The 17,866-nt window shown below is 44.6% G+C and overlaps 1 protein-coding gene across 1 annotated transcript in view; it reads right to left on the reverse strand.

Annotated features, from left to right (window-relative positions):
• Positions 1–17,383, reverse strand: part of LOC108514480 (putative uncharacterized protein C16orf47) — a 52,124-nt gene extending 34,741 nt beyond the window's left edge. The window contains 3 exon segments of the mRNA XM_017850739.1: positions 11,985–12,128; positions 15,135–15,243; positions 17,358–17,383. Coding sequence (XP_017706228.1) covers positions 11,985–12,128; positions 15,135–15,243; positions 17,358–17,383 — 279 coding nt within the window.
• Between the last annotated feature and the right edge of the window lie 483 nt (positions 17,384–17,866).

A 17,866-nucleotide genomic window follows, 5' to 3' on the forward strand; every position in this document is an offset into this window, starting at 1 on the left:
TGAGAGTCTCAGTTACTCAATGGTTATTGATCACATTCCACAAGCATAGTCAGTCATCATACTGTCTTCAGACTTGATTATGTGCTATTTCTGGAAGGGATTATATGTCTTTGTGCCCCCAAGGTGCTTAGCAGAGGGCATTGCTTAAGGTTGGTGCTCAGTAGACATTCAGCACTGCACTGGTTTCCAACCTTAGCAGCATTTCTCAAAGTGTGGTTTGTGTATTCCTGCATCAGTGTGATGATGGGTGCTTGTTAAACACTGTCTCACCACCTCTGGGACCCTTCTAAGACCTAATGAGTTTGCCTTTCTGCTAGGAAGGCCCAGGAATCTGCATAGTAAACAACCTGCCAAGGTCATTTTTAGGTTCATAAAAATGTGAGAATCCCTCTTTTCTGCAGGCCTTCAAGTGGGCAAATTTAATCCATAGGTGGCCTGGTGGACCCCTTAATTCTTGATGCAAAACCTAGGGATCCTAGACTGACTGAACCTTCTAGAACTCAGAACTGTGACTTTCACTGAGAAGAAGAGGGGTTTGCCTCTAAGAAACAGGGTTTGAAAGGTATCATTTGAGATAATAATATGATTTATACTTGGGAACAGCCCATTGTTATAATGATACAAACTTCAGGCAAGTGGAGAATGACCAAATCTCAGTTGGTGTGATGCATAAAGAATGCTGAATGATTAGCTTAATGACTTTATAGAGCAGGGGTTCCCACCCCTGGAGCACAGACCAGTATCATTTCATGGCCTGTTAGGAACCAAGCCACACAGCAGTAGGTGAGCAGCAGGCAAGTGAGCTAAGGTTCATCTGTATTTACAGCTGCTCCCCATCACTTTCATTACTGCCTGAGCTCCGCCTCCTGCCAGATTGCAGTGGTATTAGATTGTCATAGGAGCAGGAACCCTATTGTGAACTGTGCATGTGAGGAATCTAGGCTGTGTGCTCCTTATGAGAATCTAATGCCCGATGATCTGTCACTGTCTCCCATCACCCCTAGATGGGACTGTATTGCTGCAGGAAAACAAGCTCAGAGCTCCCACTGATTCTACAAGATAGTGAGTTATAGAATTTTTTCATTATATATTCCAATGTAATAATCACAGAAATAAAGCACACAATAAATGTAATGCACTTCAGTCATCCCAAAACCATCTCCCCAACCCCCGGTTCATGGAAAAAATATCTTCCATGAAACTGGTTCCTGGTGTCAAAAAGGTTGGGAACCTTCATTTTACGAATAAAGTCGTTATCCTTTGCCATGTCCCCATGTCCAAGGTAATGCACGGCACACAGTACGTCCTCAACACACATTTTTTGATTTTGAGTAATTCTTATAATTAACTAGAGTTTGAAGATTATGGATGCACACCTTCAACAAGTACATTAAGCATCATGAATGTAGAAACTTAACTAAAAGCAAATCTGCTTTTAAAAGATATCTGCACATAACACATTTGTGCATGTGTGTGTGTGTGTGTACAGTTCTTAAACTACAAACTTCTAGCTTATATCAAGGATAAAGCAGCATTTAATGTAGATTAATTTGTGATGAGGATAGCTGAGTGAATTTGAATTTTTTTTTTTTTTTTTGAGACAAAGTTTCGCTCTTATTGCCCAGGCTGGAGTGCAGAGGCATGATCTTGGCCCACTACAACCTCCGCCTCCTGGATTCAAGTGATTCTCCTGCCTCAGCTTCCTGAGTAGCTGGAATTACAGGTTCCTGCCACCATGCCCAGCTAATTTTGTAATTTTAGTAGAGACGGCGTTTCACCATGTTGGTCATGCTGGTCTTGAACTCCTGACCTCATGATCTGCCTGCCTTGGCCTCTCAAAGAGCAGGGATTACAGGTGTGAGCCACCACGCCTGGTTGAATTTTTTTTTTTAAAGAAAATGTTTTGAAAAAAAATAACAGCTTTTTTGTGATATCATTTACATACCATAAAAGGTACCCTTTGGCAGTATATAATTCAGTGGTTTTTAGTATTTCACAGAGTTGTGCAACAATAACCACGATCTAGAACATTTTCATCATCCCCCCAAAGAAACTCCACACCAATTAACAATCACTCCTCCTCCCATCTTCCCCCACCTCAGCCCCTGGCAACTACGAATCTACGCTGTGTCTCTTTGTATTGATCTATTCTGGACATTTCACGTAAATAGACTCATACAATATGTGGTCTTTTGTGACTCGCTTTTTTCGTGTAGCATTATGCTTTCAAGATTCTTCCATGTCGTAGCATGTATCAGCACTCCACTCCTTTTTCTGGCCAAGTAATACTGATCGTTTGGATATACCACATTTTGTTTCTCTTTCTTGCCCTTTGATGGACATTTTGGTTATTTCTTTTTGGCTATTGTGAATAATTCTGCTATGAATATTTGTGTACAAGTATGTGTTGGGGACACAGGTTTTCATGTGTCTCAGGTATATGCCTAGGAGTGGAATTCCTGGGTCATACGGCAGCTCTATGATTAGCAAAGGAAATCTTTATTTATTATTATTGTTTCTTAAACAGGGTCTCACTCTGTTGCCCAGGCTGGAGTGCAGTGGCACAGTCTTGGCTCACTGCAACCTCCACCTCCTGGGCTTATGTGATTCTCATGCCTCAGCCCCCTGAGTAGCTGAGACTACAGGTGTGTGCCACCATGCCCAGCTAATTTTTGTTTTTTTGTAGAGACAAGGGTTTGTCACGTTGCCCAGGCTGGTCTCGAACTCCTGAGCTCAAGCAATCAGCTTGCCTTGGCCTCCCAAAGTGCTGGGATTACAGGTGTGACCCACTGCACCTGGCCAGAAATATCTTTTACTTCTGTGACTTTGACTGCTAAACTATGGCTATTACTGGATGCTAATAATTATTGAGTGTTTATCCTGAGCTTGTACTCAGTTCTTCACATCCATGGTCTCATTTAACAAATTCCCCACTTCACAGAAGGGAAGATTGAGGCATAGAGAAGTTAAGTGACTTACTTAAAGGCTGACAGATTTGAGTTTAGGTCAAACTCTAGGCTGTGCTGCTCTTAAACACTCTTTTTTTTTTTTTCTTTTTGAGACAAGGTCTCGCTCTGCCACCGAGGCTGGAATGCAGGGTCTCCATCTTGGCTCACTGCAGCCTCCACCTCCCAGGCTCAAGCCATCCTCCTATTTCAGCCTCCTGAGTAGCTGGGACCACAAGCACGCACAACCACATCCAGCTAATTTTTGTATTTTTTTGTAGAGATGAGGTTTCACCATGTTGCCCAGGCTGGTCTTGAACTCCTGGGCTCAAGCACTCTGCCCGCTTCGGCCGCCCAAAGTGCTGGGATTACAGGCTTAACTGCTCTTAACCCTGGAATATCATATTTTCCACAAATAAAAATATTTATTTTCAGATGAATCTAAATGAGAAACAAAAGGGAAATTCTTCTAAACTCAAGGATAATGATGAAAGAGTTATCTGTAAAGAATGGTGGTCATCTGTGAATTCAGAATTATAACTACATCCTCAGAAAAGAGTCAGGCTACCCATGTTGCTGGTCTTATATGGCATGATTCATGCACGGAGCTCAGATTCCAGGAACATGTGGTCTTCAGGTGTTTTCCATAGCTTTTCCCTCAGGATTTGATAGTGATTGGTAGGCAGCATTTTTCCTGTACTGATGTCTTTGACACATAGATGGCCGTCTTTCATTCAGTCGGGACAGCACATGTATTTTTTCTAATTTAACTCTGCCTGGCTTGATTGCCTAAGTCCATCTATTCACAATAAATACACAATTGTCCCACGAGACAGCTTAATCCAACGAGCACATACTGAGCCAGGTGCAGGGATTTAGAGACCTGGGAGATAGGGTATTCTAAAGACCTAACAATGAGTCTTGTCTCTCAGGTTTTGACAGTCTAATCAGGTAGACAAAAAAAATAAAGGCACCAGGAAAGGGACTTAATAACAAAACCAGGCTGCACATTAGGGGCTGCAAGCTGTGGCTCACAGACCAAATCGAGCCCTGCACTTGTTTTTCTAAATAAAGTTTTATTGGAACTCAGCCATGTCCATTCATTGATGTATTCTCTATGATGCTTCTGTGCTACAAAAGCACAGTTGAGAGTAGTTGCAACAGAGACAGTATGGCCTGCAAACATGAAAATATTTGCTCTCTGGACCTTTATAGAAAAGTCTGCTGCCTCCTGGAAGTGGATGATTAAATACCAAAGCAAGTGAAAGGACAATGGTAAGTGGACTAACAGTTCAGAAGAGTGAATGTTTCCTGCAATGTCTGTGTGTGTATGTGAGGGGTAGCTTTTTAGAGAAATTAGAGAAAAGTAGAACTCGGACAAGGAGATGAGAAAGACGGAGTAATCCAAAGGTATGTGGCAACTTCCCATATCAATATTTTACATAAATAAATAAATGAAAATACTATTATTAATTTTAAGGTAGATTAACTGAAGCTGTATGTTTAATAATAACAACGATTATATTTCCAAACATTTTCACTCTCTTTCTTGCTTGCTATAGTCTTGTGAGGCACGGCAGTGAATTACCCCAGTTTGGCAGATGACCGTCAGAGAGGTTGGTTGAAAGCCTTGCTGTGGGTTGAAAGCCTTGCAGAGCTGCTGAGCCGATCCTACAACTGCAGCAAGATTCTGATTTTTATAGGGAGCCTACAGGAGAACTTGGCAATTTGTGACTATGTGCAGCAGACAAAACAGTAAGAAATCTGAAACTAAATTCTTTTATTAATTTTTTTAATCAATTTTTCCATTTCCTGAATCTCTCTGTCCTTCAGTAATGCTAGGCTGTGAGAAGCTGAATCATGCATGGTTTGACAGTGAGTCTGGATATAAGGCTATGTTTAAATCCTGCAAAGTAAAGATAAGCCCAAAGACATGGATATGCTTGTCACTCATCCTCTTGAAAGCCTGAGCATCTCAGATCTTTCAAGGACCAGCTCATCTCCCAAAAACAATGTGGCTGATGCCCTTAGAAAATATGGGGCCGAGCATAGTGGCTCACACTTGTAATCCTAGCACTTTGGGAGGCCAAGGCGGGTGGATCACTTGAGGCCAGGAGTTTAAGACCAGTCTGACCAACATGGGGAAATCCTGTCTCTATCAAAAGTACAAAAACTAGCCAGGCGTGGTGGCACACACCTGTAATCTCAGCTACTCGGGAGGCTGAGGCAGGAAAGGCTTGAACAGGGGAGGCAGAGGCTACAGTGAGCTGAGATCGCACCACTGCACTCCAGCCTGGGTGACAAAGTGAGACTCTGTTTCAAAAAAAAAAAAAAAAGGAAAGAAAGAAAAATAAAATTTGGGGGGCTGGGCGCGGTGACTCAAGCCTGTAATCCCAGCACTTTGGGAGGCTGAGACGGGCGGATCACGAGGTCAGGAGAACGAGACCATCCTGGCTAACACGGTGAAACCCCGTCTCTACTGAAAATACAAAACTAGCCGGGCGAGGTGGCAGGCACCTGTAGTCCCAGCTACTTGGGAGACTGAGGCAGGAGAATGCCGTAAACCCGGGAGGCAGAGCTTGCAGTGAGCTGAGATCCCACCACTGCACTCCAGCCTAGGTCACAGAGCGAGACTCCATCTCAAAAAAAAAAAAAAAAAGAAAAAAAGAAAAAACAGAAAATTTGGAATCCACACCATCTGTTTGGCTATTGCCAACACTTCCTGAAGGCTTCACCATGGACCAAGCACTCTCATTAATGCTTTATGTGTTTAATCCTCACAATGACCTCAAGAAGTAGGTACTATTATGTACCTATTACACAGATGAGGCAAATGTGTTGCAGGGAGTTCACACGCTTGAGGTTAGACAGCTAATAAAATGTCTGAGTCAAAATTCGAATCCAGGCTTCAGAGCTTGCATCCTTATTTACTGCATTCTTCCATACTGCCACTCATTGACAAGCATGAGGATGTATAATTTTGAATCATGCTCAAGAAGTTTGGAACCAAAAGACGCTATGCATAAACTGCACAGGAAATGGCCATGCTCTTTGACATGGCGAGGTCAGATTTAGAAAGCTGTGAGCATGGACCTCAAAAAATCCTACCAGGTTCTCATCTCACAGATTTCTCAGAGGGAAGACAGGGAATGCAGGAGGAATGCAAGGTCCAAGCTGGAATTACCCCAGCCTAGATGCAAAACACGCCGGCAGCTGGGAGGAAAAATTGGACTAAGTTATTATATTTGGGGACAAACGTAGAAGAGGCTCAGGTGCAGAAAATGTTTCAACAGGACTTCAAGGAGGTCTTGTACGATTATGCTGAAGACTCTGGATTGTTAACATACCACACTTTGCCCCACTTCAATCAGCTGCAGGGAACCCTATCTATACTCTGCCTGGGCCCCGCCTATGGTGATGTGTCTTTGCTGTGGCTTCATTCTGGAGTTGTTGTGGAGGAATCAGATATTGGCAGAATAAAATGGCAAACTTGGTCTATGGAAAATGTAAGCAGACACAGTTAGAAAGTGGACCGAGCCTGCCGTTCTCAGCGTGGCCTGGGTCAATCCCATTAATTTCAAGTCGTGGACTAGACTCAGACAATGGCAAACCGCTGGTGTCTTTTCTCCTTACCCCTCCCGACCAAAGCAGGAGCCCAGCTGGGGGGTAGAAGTACGTGTTCCATTACCTCTCTTGGGCTAGTCTTACGAGCTGGTCCCTCTAAAGAATAAGTTTGGGGAAAAAAAAGAACTATCTGGGATATCAAAGAAAAAGAAGCCCTGGGTAAGTGAAAGCTATTTAAGAGAACCAGGCAATTCCCAACAATGACATGGATAGTAGAGTTGAAGGTAGTAATTATATTTTGTACCAAATTGGGGGATAATATAGAAGAGTACAGGACAATTCAGAATGCCTGGAATACATTAAGACTGTGGGCCTAATAACAGGTTTATGTAATTTAATGAGCAGAAATATGAACTATAAAACCAGGAGGATAAACTGAGAAACAAGAATATTCCTGGAGGGCTTGGGATGGGCTTTTAAAAGATGTGGCAGATATGCTCCCCAAATTAGGGGGAATACAGAGAGCCGCATTGGGCCTAAGTAAATTATTCACTCCTGTGTCGCAGATTTTTAAGGCTTTATCTCAAGACTGGGCTCCCTTTGAGCCACCTATTATAAAATAAAAATGGATATGCGAAAATGGTCAGAAACCCATACCAGAAATCGGTGTGACATGGAGATTTATGGGGCTTCGCACGGCAGTGTTATGAACTGCCTGGTCTGCGGTCCTCTAAGAGGAAGAGATTCAGAATTGGGTTTGGACAAACAGAGACAAATCAAGAAGGAAGCTGGGAATAGTTGCAATGAGATTTTTTAGAATGATGGCTCAAGTATAAAGAACTTGAACCTGGCAGGCATTTGGATAACGTTTCTGGATGCTTTAAGGAAGTTATGGCTAGACGAAGCCACCAAGAGAGCAGTCAACCCAGTTCAACCGATGGAAAGAGAGGAGCAAGGAAGAGCCGGACTGGGCAAGAGCGCGGGGCAGCATTTACCAGGAGAGAGGCAGGGAGGGGGCCTGCTGCCCAGTTACCCTTGTCGGGTTAATTTCGTGCGTGCTCCCTCTGATTTGGGGGAAATTCAAGGAGGATGTTTTCTCCTTCACACATTTGAAAAGCTATTTTCAGCTGTTTTTAGGAAGGCAGGAACAAGAGCATTCCTCTCTCAAACCGCAAGAAACCTTCATGAATATGGCCAGAAATTGAAAGTAAATTTGTTACTATGTTGCTTAAGTGATTTGAGCCTTTTCAGGGTCACCTGAGGACCCTCCAGACAGGGAAAATCTTGATGAGATCAAAGTGCCATCTGAACAAAGTGCATCAGAATGTTGCATTCCTTAATGTCATTGACAACACAACACAACACACAGCATCCTCCTCATGACTTCCCTGAATAAGAACAGTTTGATAAATTAGTTCCAAACTATAGCCACAGTCCCTTGCCCATCGAAAAGTTTCTAATAGCTGTTCTGTTCTCTGCCCTGTAAAAATGATAATCTGAGCGTCCTGGGCTGTTGGATGGTTAATGTTTTGTTGTTGTACTTATTGCAAAATTGGGGAAAAGAAAAACTGGCTTTGTAACTATATTGGCCTTGAGATTTACCTGATAAACAACACTGAGTAATAGTATTGGAAATTCTCTTAAAATTTTTTGCACATTATTTGGTTACAGTTTCCATATGGCAAGAAGGCAAGGGGAGAAACTCCTTCCATTCTGGACCAGCTCCCCTCCCTCCCAGCCACACATTTAATCCATGCGCTTATGTCAAACTTAATTACAGGACTTTTGGCATAAAATAACAGTCCACATCCTCAGAGAGAAGAACTTAAGCAGTTAATATGTGCGATTGAGTGAAATTGCTTTGCTGAATGTTTATGAGTAACCCAAGACTAGTGAAATGTGCTGATATTTTAACCGTTTCAGTGCTGAACTTGTGCCAAGATGCTGTGAAATAAAAAAAAAAAAATAAGAATTTCTCCCGATCTGCTGTGTATCATATTTTTTGAAACTGAGAACGTTGGGTAAGACAATTTTATGGCTCTTTCACAAATAGCTTTGTGGAGAAAAAAACAATAAAGCTAGAACAATTATGAAACATGTCACCAGCTCAGGGACTGCAGAGATTCAAGAGAAGAACAGCAACTTCAAACCAACATCCTTTTCTGCAGAAAATTCTCTTGAATATTAGAGGTTCCTACCAGGGGCCATAATTTTTGCCTTCGGGTTTTTTCCTACCCCCTTGAACCTTTTCAGACACTTCCCTTTCCCATTCATCCCCAGTCTAATGCGAATGGTTTTAAAATGTAGAGATTTCCAACCCTAAAACGACTCGATGCTTCCTACTGTCGTCTTTGTTGAAATAAATTCCTACCTCTGTTTAAACTTTCTTTTGTCTAAATTGTTCACAGTAAGACCTGCTCCTTTTAGACGAGAAGAACCTCTTAAAATATAAAATCATCTGCTTATTTTCCTTCCTTTTCTAATGCTCTTTCTTATACTAGTGAGATGTAAAGCTACTTCTGAATTCACACTTCTTTTCATTACTTTTGTTTCAAAAGACTTCTCTATTATCACCTGCCCCATAAATGCCAGCCTTTTAACGTTATAGTTTCTTTTGTTTTCTTTCTTCTTTTTTTTTAAGGCAAGGTCTCACTCTGTCATCCACACTGGAGTGCAGTGCTGTCATGATAGTTCACTGTAGACTTGACCTCCCAGACTCAAGAGATTCTCCTGCCTCAGCATCCAGAGTAGCTAGGACTACAGGAGTGCCTGGCTAACTTAAAAAAATTTTTTTTGTAGAAATGAGGTTTTTTTTGTTCTTTTTTTTTTTTTGAGATGGAGTCTCACTCTGTTGCCCAGGCTGGAGTGCAGTGGCAAGATCTCGGCTCACTGCAAGCTCTGCCTCCCAGGTTCACGCCATTCTCTTGCCTCAGCCTCCAGAGTAGTTGGGACGATAGGCACCCACCACCACGCCTGGCTGAATTTTTTGTATTTTCAGTAGAGATGGGGTTTCACTGTGTTAGCCAGGATGGTCTCGATCTCCTGACCTCATGATTCGCCCACCTCGGCCTCCCAAAGTGCTGGGATTACAGGCTTGAGCCACTGCGCCCAGCCAAGAAATGAGGTCTTGCTGTGTTGCCCAGGCTGGTCTTGAACTGGCCTCAAGCAACTCTCCTACCCCAGCCTCCCAAAGTGCTGGGATTGCAGGTGTGAGCCACTGTACCTGGCCTAGCATTACTGTTTTGGAAGCTTCTCTGCACCTAAATGTTCTACTGAGCCCTAATTCTCTTCTCTCTATTCTCTCCAAACCCACACTGTCCCTCCCCACATCCCCCATTCTGCCCCCAGACTGTTGGGAGTGTATTCAGCATTTGTTCCAAGAGCAACAGAATACAAATGTATCATCTCCATCCACAATACATTCTGTGCACCGTCTCAGGATCTCCAGCTGCCCTCTGGGTTTCAGCAATATTGACCGTGTACTCCTCTTTCCACCTCTGCTCCCTTTCAAGTCACCTCCTTGTCCGCATCTATGACCCTTGAGAGCATGGCACCCTTTCGTTTTGCTGACTGCCATCTTGCCTTGCTGTTTCAAAATGCTTCTGAAAATGCATTTTCTCCCTTATCTGCATCTCCAAACTTCATTCAGCTTATATTTCAGAATTATTTTTAGAACTATTGCTTGGTTCAGCACATTAGACTCCTATCTTTGAGAAAGGTACAATAAGGTTAGGGTGTTGAAATTGTGAGGGTATCTGGCACACGCCTAGTCCATAGAAGACACCTATTAAAGTTCACTTATTTGTTCATTGATACCTTCATTTATTCAATGCACATTGAGCACCTAATACATAAAACGATTACGTGGTAACAATGCTTTGAGTCATGCTAGGTGTTGGGGATTCAGATATGAGAGATTTGCTGAAATAGATGAAGGGCATGCTCTGAACTTTTCCTACATTTCAAGTACAGCTAACTAACAATCTAGAATGGTGGCATTATGAATCTCTTGTATTGTTTTTAATGCAGGTTGTAAATACGTAGGCCTGAAAGTCATACCATGAGGTATGACTTCTAGGCAATATCTGGGCAACGTGGTGAAACCCCATCTCTACTAAAATTCAAAAAATTAGCTGGGTGTGGTGGCGCACACCTGTAATCCCAGCTACTCAGGAGGCTGAGTCAGGAGAATTGCTTGAACCTGGGAGGCAGAGGTTGCATTGAGCCAAGATCGCGCTACTGCACTCCATCCTGGGCGACGGAGTGAGATGACGTCTCAAAAAAGAAAAAAGAAAAGTAACTAGTGAGGGAAATCTTCTTTGGGACTAGAAGTAAAATATTTCAGTAAAGTATCAAGGTAATGCCCAGTGTGGTGGAGATGCCTGGATTCTTGATATAAATGGATGACAGCCATTCTTTGCCTACCTCTTGTCATCCTTCAGGTCTTAGATCAAAGCTGCTTTTTTTTACGAGGGGGTGTTTCTCTGACCCACCCAATTGTAAATTAGGTACCCCTGTTGTAGATTCTCTCCTACTCTACATTTTTCTTTTCTTTTTTTTTTTTTTTTTTTGAGACAGTCTTGCTCTGTCACCCAGGCTGGAGTGCAGTGGCATGATCTTGGCTCACTGCCAGCTCCACCTCCCAGGCTCACGCCATTCTTCTGTCTCAGCCTCCCAAGCAGCTGGGACTACAGGCACCCCCGCCCCACCACCACACCCGGCTAATTTTTTTTGTATTTTTTAGTAGAGACGGGGTTTCACCGTGTTAGTCAGGATGGTCTCGATCTCCTGACCTCATGATCCGCCCGCCTCGGCCTCCCAAAGTGCTGGGATTACAGGCGTGAGCCACTGAGCCCGGCTGCTCCTACTGTGCACTTTTCCTTTGCTGCATTTATTACAATTGGTAGTTGCGTATTTATTGTATGATTATCCATTGAATGTCTGTCTCCCTTAGGACACTGTAAGCTCCATGGAGGCAGGGGCCATATCCATTCTGTTCAATACTCAATACCCTGTCTGCAACACAGGGCTTGGCATGTGGTAGGCACTCAGTAACACTTGTGGGATGATTATTAATGTCCTGATGTTAATTGCAAAAGTGCAGGCAGTCCGTAAATTGATCGTTTACTTTCAAATCAGCGCTATCACTTTTTGAAGCATCTTCCTTTCACTAGTTTTTTTTTTTTTTTCTTTTCTTTTGAGACATAGTCTTACTTTGTCACCCAGTTTGGAGTGCAGTGGCATGATCTCGGCTCACTGCAACCTCCACCTCCTGGGTTCAAACGATTCTCATTCTTCAGCCTCCTGAGTAGTTGGGACTACACTCACATGTCACCAGACCCAGCTAATTTGTTGCATTTTGGTAGAGACAGGGTTTCACCATGTTGGCCAGGTTGGTCTCGAACTCCTGACCTCAGGTGATCCGCCTGCCTTGGCCCCTCAAAGTGCTGGGATTACAGGAGTGAGCCACCGTACCCAGCCCTCTGTAGTTACTTTGATGCAGGTTATTACTGAAATATTTTGGGCGTTCCACTGGCCTGCTGGGAAGAAGCGGACAGAAACAGTTGCTTGCTTTTTGCCCCCAGCTTTGCTGATGGGGCTGGCAGAAGATATGCTGAGCTAGGAAAGGTCAAATCATCAGAGAGTCTGGGAGGTGGGAAAAGCTGGACAAAGGAAAAGAATGACCTCGGGATCTTCCTGTCGGTACTTCCTGTCTCCCCAGGAAGTGTCAGTCAGAGATTTTCAGGAAAGGGTGTTGTCATGGTAACCCGAATTGGCTCTTCCCCATCAGGCTGTGTGGGGACAAGTGCCCTCATGTGCCCCAGCTGTCCCCGGGCTTGGTGGAAGAGGGCAGTCAGTTTGAGTTTTCTGACGCACTGTGGAAAATCCAGAGCCAACAATGTCTGGGACTACAGAACCGGCGACAGCATGCGGCAGGGATTCAAGTCCAGAATGCGGTGGAACCTGTTATGAACTAATTAAAATTTAATCTGCTAAAGCCATTTTCTTCATCATTTGGGAACCCTCTCTTGACTTCAGCAAGTTCCAAAGAGCCTCTCAAATAGAGGATGCTATATTTTGCACTTTTATCTCTGTGTATTAGATTTCATCCCCCCCCCCAAAAAAAACTCTTTTAAAAAAGGAACTCTAGATAGAGTAGCCATATAATTTATCATCCAAACTGGGACACTTTTGAGAGTGAAAAGAAGTGCTATTAATAATTACTCTGGGATAACAGATATAAACTGGACTGTTCTAGGGAAATGCGGAGGCATCGTCAAGGAAACTATAGAGTCAGGGACTGATCAAATGCATCCACTGGGCTGAAAGCCTTAGGCAGAAGGAGCTCTGTCTGTGTGACTCTTGTGCCTTGGAAAGTGCTTGGTCTACAGTGAATGCTCAGACTTACTCAGTAAGTCCACAGTTATCCTGGGTGTGCTTTCTGAACAGAAAATAGGTGGGGTTGCAGAGTGAACCTAGACGTTCCTTGCAATTGCACAGCCGCAAAGGGGAATCTGTGTTCCTGCAGCTCAGGCAGGTACACGAAGCATAAGCATCTGTGTAGTCTGTATTTACTGGTTCCTAACTGCTAGCAGTTAATTGCCATCTGTTGACACGCCCTGAGGGGGAATGTTAAGCAGTTCTTGACATCTGCATATATATTCTCTGCCTACATATTTTACTAACTCCTGTTAATGGGACCCATTTCCTCAAATCCATGCTACTGTGCCCCTAATTTCGTAAAATATACGTACCCGATGTCAACCTTTGGGGTTGAATGGGCAAAAATGCCCTCCTCAACTGTTCCCAACACAAAGAAATGCTAAATGCTTGAGATGATGGTTACCCTAAATACCCTAATTTCATAATTACACGTTATATCAAAATATCACACCTACCCCATCAATATGCACAATGATTATGTATCAATAAAAAACGGAAAAAAAATTCCCTTCCGGGTCCGCCAGAGATGCTGACTGCAGACCGGGTCCTGCCCAGACTCGCCAGCCCCTCCGTTTCCCACCCCTCCTCCACCCGGAAGAGTGAAATGGTCCGTTGACCCCTGAGGAGCAACAGGGCATGTTCGGCCTTTTTAGAGGTTATGGACACTCTGAGTGACACCCGAGCCCAAGCCTCCAACAGCAAGTCCGACAGCCCCGGAGCACAGGGGCGAGGCCCGGCCTTGTCTCAGCCATTCACATGTAACCTGGCCCTGAAACTGACCAGCTCCAGCGCCCTCCTTCCTCCTGCCCGCCAGGCGCTTCGTGTTCTTCCCATGTCTTGGGAGAGATCCGTCTCCTTTGACAGACTCAAGATTCCAGGCCGAACTTTCCCATGCCACCGTCCCTCAAAATAGCCCCAGCCGAGCTGTATTTATAGCCGTGTGAGACTCTAATGGGCCAATTTGTTTGAATTTCCACTGCTTTTGTGTTGAACTTACCCCTCTCCTGTGGGCAGTCTCTTCAGGCCTTTATTGATGGGGTGTGTGAGGATGGCGTAGGCCGTGTTCAAGATGGTAGCTCTATAGAGCGTGGGGGCTGTTTTGCATATTTACTGTTCTTTAAAGCCGGTTTTTTGAGAGAGAGAAAGAGACAGAGAAAGAGGTTTCTGTAAGTAGCCCGGACAATGAGAACAAGACCGGCTGTATGCCAAGCACGGGATCCCGGCCAAAACACATATCATTAGCTTGGACCAGCTATAAGCAAGGAAATGAGAAACATATGCTAGGAGCAAGGTTAGGAGTGAAGGACCATGGGTCATTGACAGTCGCCCTAAAACTTTTCCCTTGTTCTTCAGCTGTGGCCTGGCGGTGTCAAATGTCATTTCGACTGCCTTCATTTCTCATGGTGGCGCTGCCTGTGGTTTTTTTTTCTTTCTTTCTCCCCCTGCTGTTTCCTGATGGGACTTTTTTTTGGGGGGGGAGGGGAAAAGAGAACAGGCAGGGAAGGTCTTGGGTGATAGCTTTTCTCAGTTCTGGGAAAATAACCTTGTTTCCTGTGATGCGCTCTTCAATTCCTCACTTTCTGTGAAGCAACGATGTCTCTGGCTTTGGGATCCTTACTGGTTTGAGAGGGGAAGACTAAGAGGAGGCTTTTGAAGCAGTTCTTGCTGTTTCTTTCCTAAATATAATTAGATGCGCCTCATTACCTCACACTGAAGGACTTTTGTACTTTTTCGAGCTGTTTTCTGAGATCTTCCGTGGGCGACGGCTTGTCCTTTCCACTTGCAGTTGATTGCATTAGCAGGTATTCCCCCTACCCTCCCCCGACCCTCCTGCCCCGGCATATTTGTCGTCTCTTCTTGCTCTCCCCAAGATATCTGGAGTTGATTTTGTGAGTCCGAAGGCCACACCCAGGGAGTCTGCTTGTGCCTGAACGTGTTGAAGGGTCTGGATTCCTTCGGCCCTTCCCAGTTTCCCTTTTCCCCACCTCATTCGTTTTCCTTAAAGTCTTCCCTGGACAGTTTACTAACAAAGCTCTGCTCTCTTGCACTCCAAGGTCAGGACCCCTGTTCTCTATAAAACCCAGATGAAGAACTGTATCCATGCAACTCAGAGGCGGTCCCTGGAGAGCATCCCGTGTGGCTACTGTTCTGAAGCCGACCACAACCGCCCAGGAAACTCACCAGGCTCCGACACCCAGTTTTGGTCAAAGTCACAAGATAGCCACGGATATACCCAGCCATTCCCATGAAGGGAATGCTGTAGAAGTGGGGGCGCAGGGCAGTTGCAAGCCTGTATGGCAGAGAGGGGAAGGAAGAAAATGCTCTCCCATAAACCCCTTTTGACCTTCATTCCTTTAAGATTTAGGGAATGGTATTGGGGTGGAACCATGTAAAATAATTAAAACATTCGGTCCCTGTTTATCTTTTGCTTCCTTCTCTGGGCCTTGTTCTGAAAGTAAACTTTGCAGTTAGTTTCCGGGCTCCCAAAATTCCCAAGTGTGTGAGTGTCCTCAAGGCTTTGGGCAGAGTTAATGATTGGCTTGCAGTTCGCTGGACCTGTTTCCTCCAGGTGAGCCACCTTTTTTTCCTTCACTTCAGTTTCTGGGTAGCAGACTTCTCTTCTCTGCATGGAGATCTTCCTGGCCACAGGAGGAAACCTCACTTTCTGATGCCTTCTAAGGCCCCAGTGAATCAGGAGTGGGTGGTGTGTGTGTTCACACAACAACAACAACAACAAAAAGGAGGAATAAGAACTGCCAAACCACAACATGCAGGCAATGGGTATTTAAGTTTTATATTGACAGCGAGGCAGGATCCTGGTCAGATGCCTGAAACTCTTCCAATTTCAAGGAATCTATTCTGCGACTCTCTCTCTTCCCTCTCTTTAGTGGTAGAAGGAGGCTGGTACTAGGTTTGAGTTCATGTGTTTTCTTTTTGCATCCTCACTGCTTGGGCTGCCTCTCAAATCTCCATGCAGCCAAAACCTGCCTCCAACCCACCATTTCCTGTCATCTCCTCTGCTGTAACCCTCCTGGCCCAGTCATATCTCCTCTTGCTGGAAACCCGTAATGCCTTCTAAATGGTCCCCGCACTTCTTCTCCTGCCCCATTGCAGTCCGCTCATCAATGAGCAGCCCAGAAGGATCCTTTAAAAACCCAAATCAGGGCCGGGTGCAGAGGCTCATGCCTATAATCCCAGCATTTTGGGAGGCTGAGGCAGGTGGATGACTTGAGGTCAGAAGTTCAAGACCAGCCTGGGCAACATGGCAAAACCCCATCTCTACTAAAAATACAAAAAAAATTAGCCAGGCATGGTGACACATGCCTGTAATTCCAGCTACTCAGGAGGCAGGAGAATCGCTTGAACCTGGGAGGTGGAGGCTGCAGTGAACCGAGATAGCGCCACTGCACTCCAGCCTGGGTGACAGAGCAAGACTCCCTCTCAAAACCAACCAACCAACCAACCAATCAAACACCAAAATCAGATTAAGCCCATTTCCCTGGTGAAAACCCCACTTGGCTGGGTACGGTGGCTCACATCTGTAATCCTAGCACTTTGGAAGGCCGAGGTGGGCGGATTACTTGGGGTCAGGAGTTCGAGACCAGCCTGGCCAACATGGTGAAACCCCGTCTCTACTAAAATTACAAAAATTAGCTGGGTGTGGTGGCTCGTGCCTGTAATCCCAGCTACTTGGGAGGCTGAGGCAGGAGAATCACTTGAACCCAGGAGGCAGAGGCTGCAGTGAGCTGAGATTGCACCACTGCACTCTAGCCGAGGCAACGAGTGAGACTCTGTCTCCAAAACAAAACAAAACAAACAAACAAAACACTGGTGGCCACTGCCTGCTTCTCCAACTTGGTCTTGAGCCATCTCCCCTTCACCCTTTATGTTCCAGCCACACTAGCCTCATTTTCATCACCAGTAGAGTGGGGATGTGATAACGCCTGCTCAGAGGGCTGGGGGAGTAAATGCATTAACACACACAAAGCATCTAGACCAGGGTCTGGCCATGATAGGTGCTCGATAAAGGGAAGTGCCATTAACAGTTTACTTCTTTGAATTTGCCAAGGACGTTTCCCGCTTCAAGGCCTCATAAAGCCTCTGTCACTTATCATTTCCCCTTTATATGGCTGGCTCTTTATTATCCTTTGGGTTCAAGTTTACATGTTAACTCTTTAGAGATCTTCCCTAACCAGTCTATTCAAATACACTCCCAACCCTTGAACCCCCATTCCCATTATTTTCTCCTACAACACCCTGTCTGTTTCCTTCAAAGCACTTTTCCCAACTTGGGATGACATATGATTTGCTTACTTGGAGGGGCAGGGCTATGTCTAATAATCTTATCTAGCACAAGGAATATTTGTGGAATGAATGCATAAATGAATGAATATAACTCCTTACCTTTCTTCTTCTAATACCAGAGCCATCCCCAACCCACCTCGTCGGCTAGGCTAACTCTTCTCTCCAAATCCTGTATTTACTTATCTCTCATCCTGTTGCATTATTGACTCTGGTCTCCTGGCAATGGAAAAATCTCTAAACCATCTAGCACCGTCCCATCACTCTAGGAGGCTCACACTTTCATTTATATGTAAATGATAAATAATAGAATGTGTAATGCCCAGAATAAGTTCAATGACTAATGACTCCTCATCTGCCAAGTCAGAAGGGTTTGGGGATGAATTAACTCATCATCTACCATTAAGAGATCAATGTTGATACAATTACTCCATGAATATCTAAGATCAGGTATCTTATAGTGCTACCTGAAAGTCTGAAGTGATGGTAGGAAGTCAAGTGCAGGTGAAAGCATAGTTCCCATTTTTGTTCCTTATCACCTCCCTTTATGCGAGTACACTGCATTATATTGAAGCTGTGTAATGTGAGCTAAGGAGGGGTAACCTGACCTG

The sequence above is a fragment of the Rhinopithecus bieti genome, unplaced genomic scaffold (assembly GCF_001698545.2).
Source record: "Rhinopithecus bieti isolate Rb0 unplaced genomic scaffold, ASM169854v2 scaffold_32081, whole genome shotgun sequence".
Taxonomy (NCBI): Eukaryota; Metazoa; Chordata; class Mammalia; order Primates; family Cercopithecidae; genus Rhinopithecus; species Rhinopithecus bieti.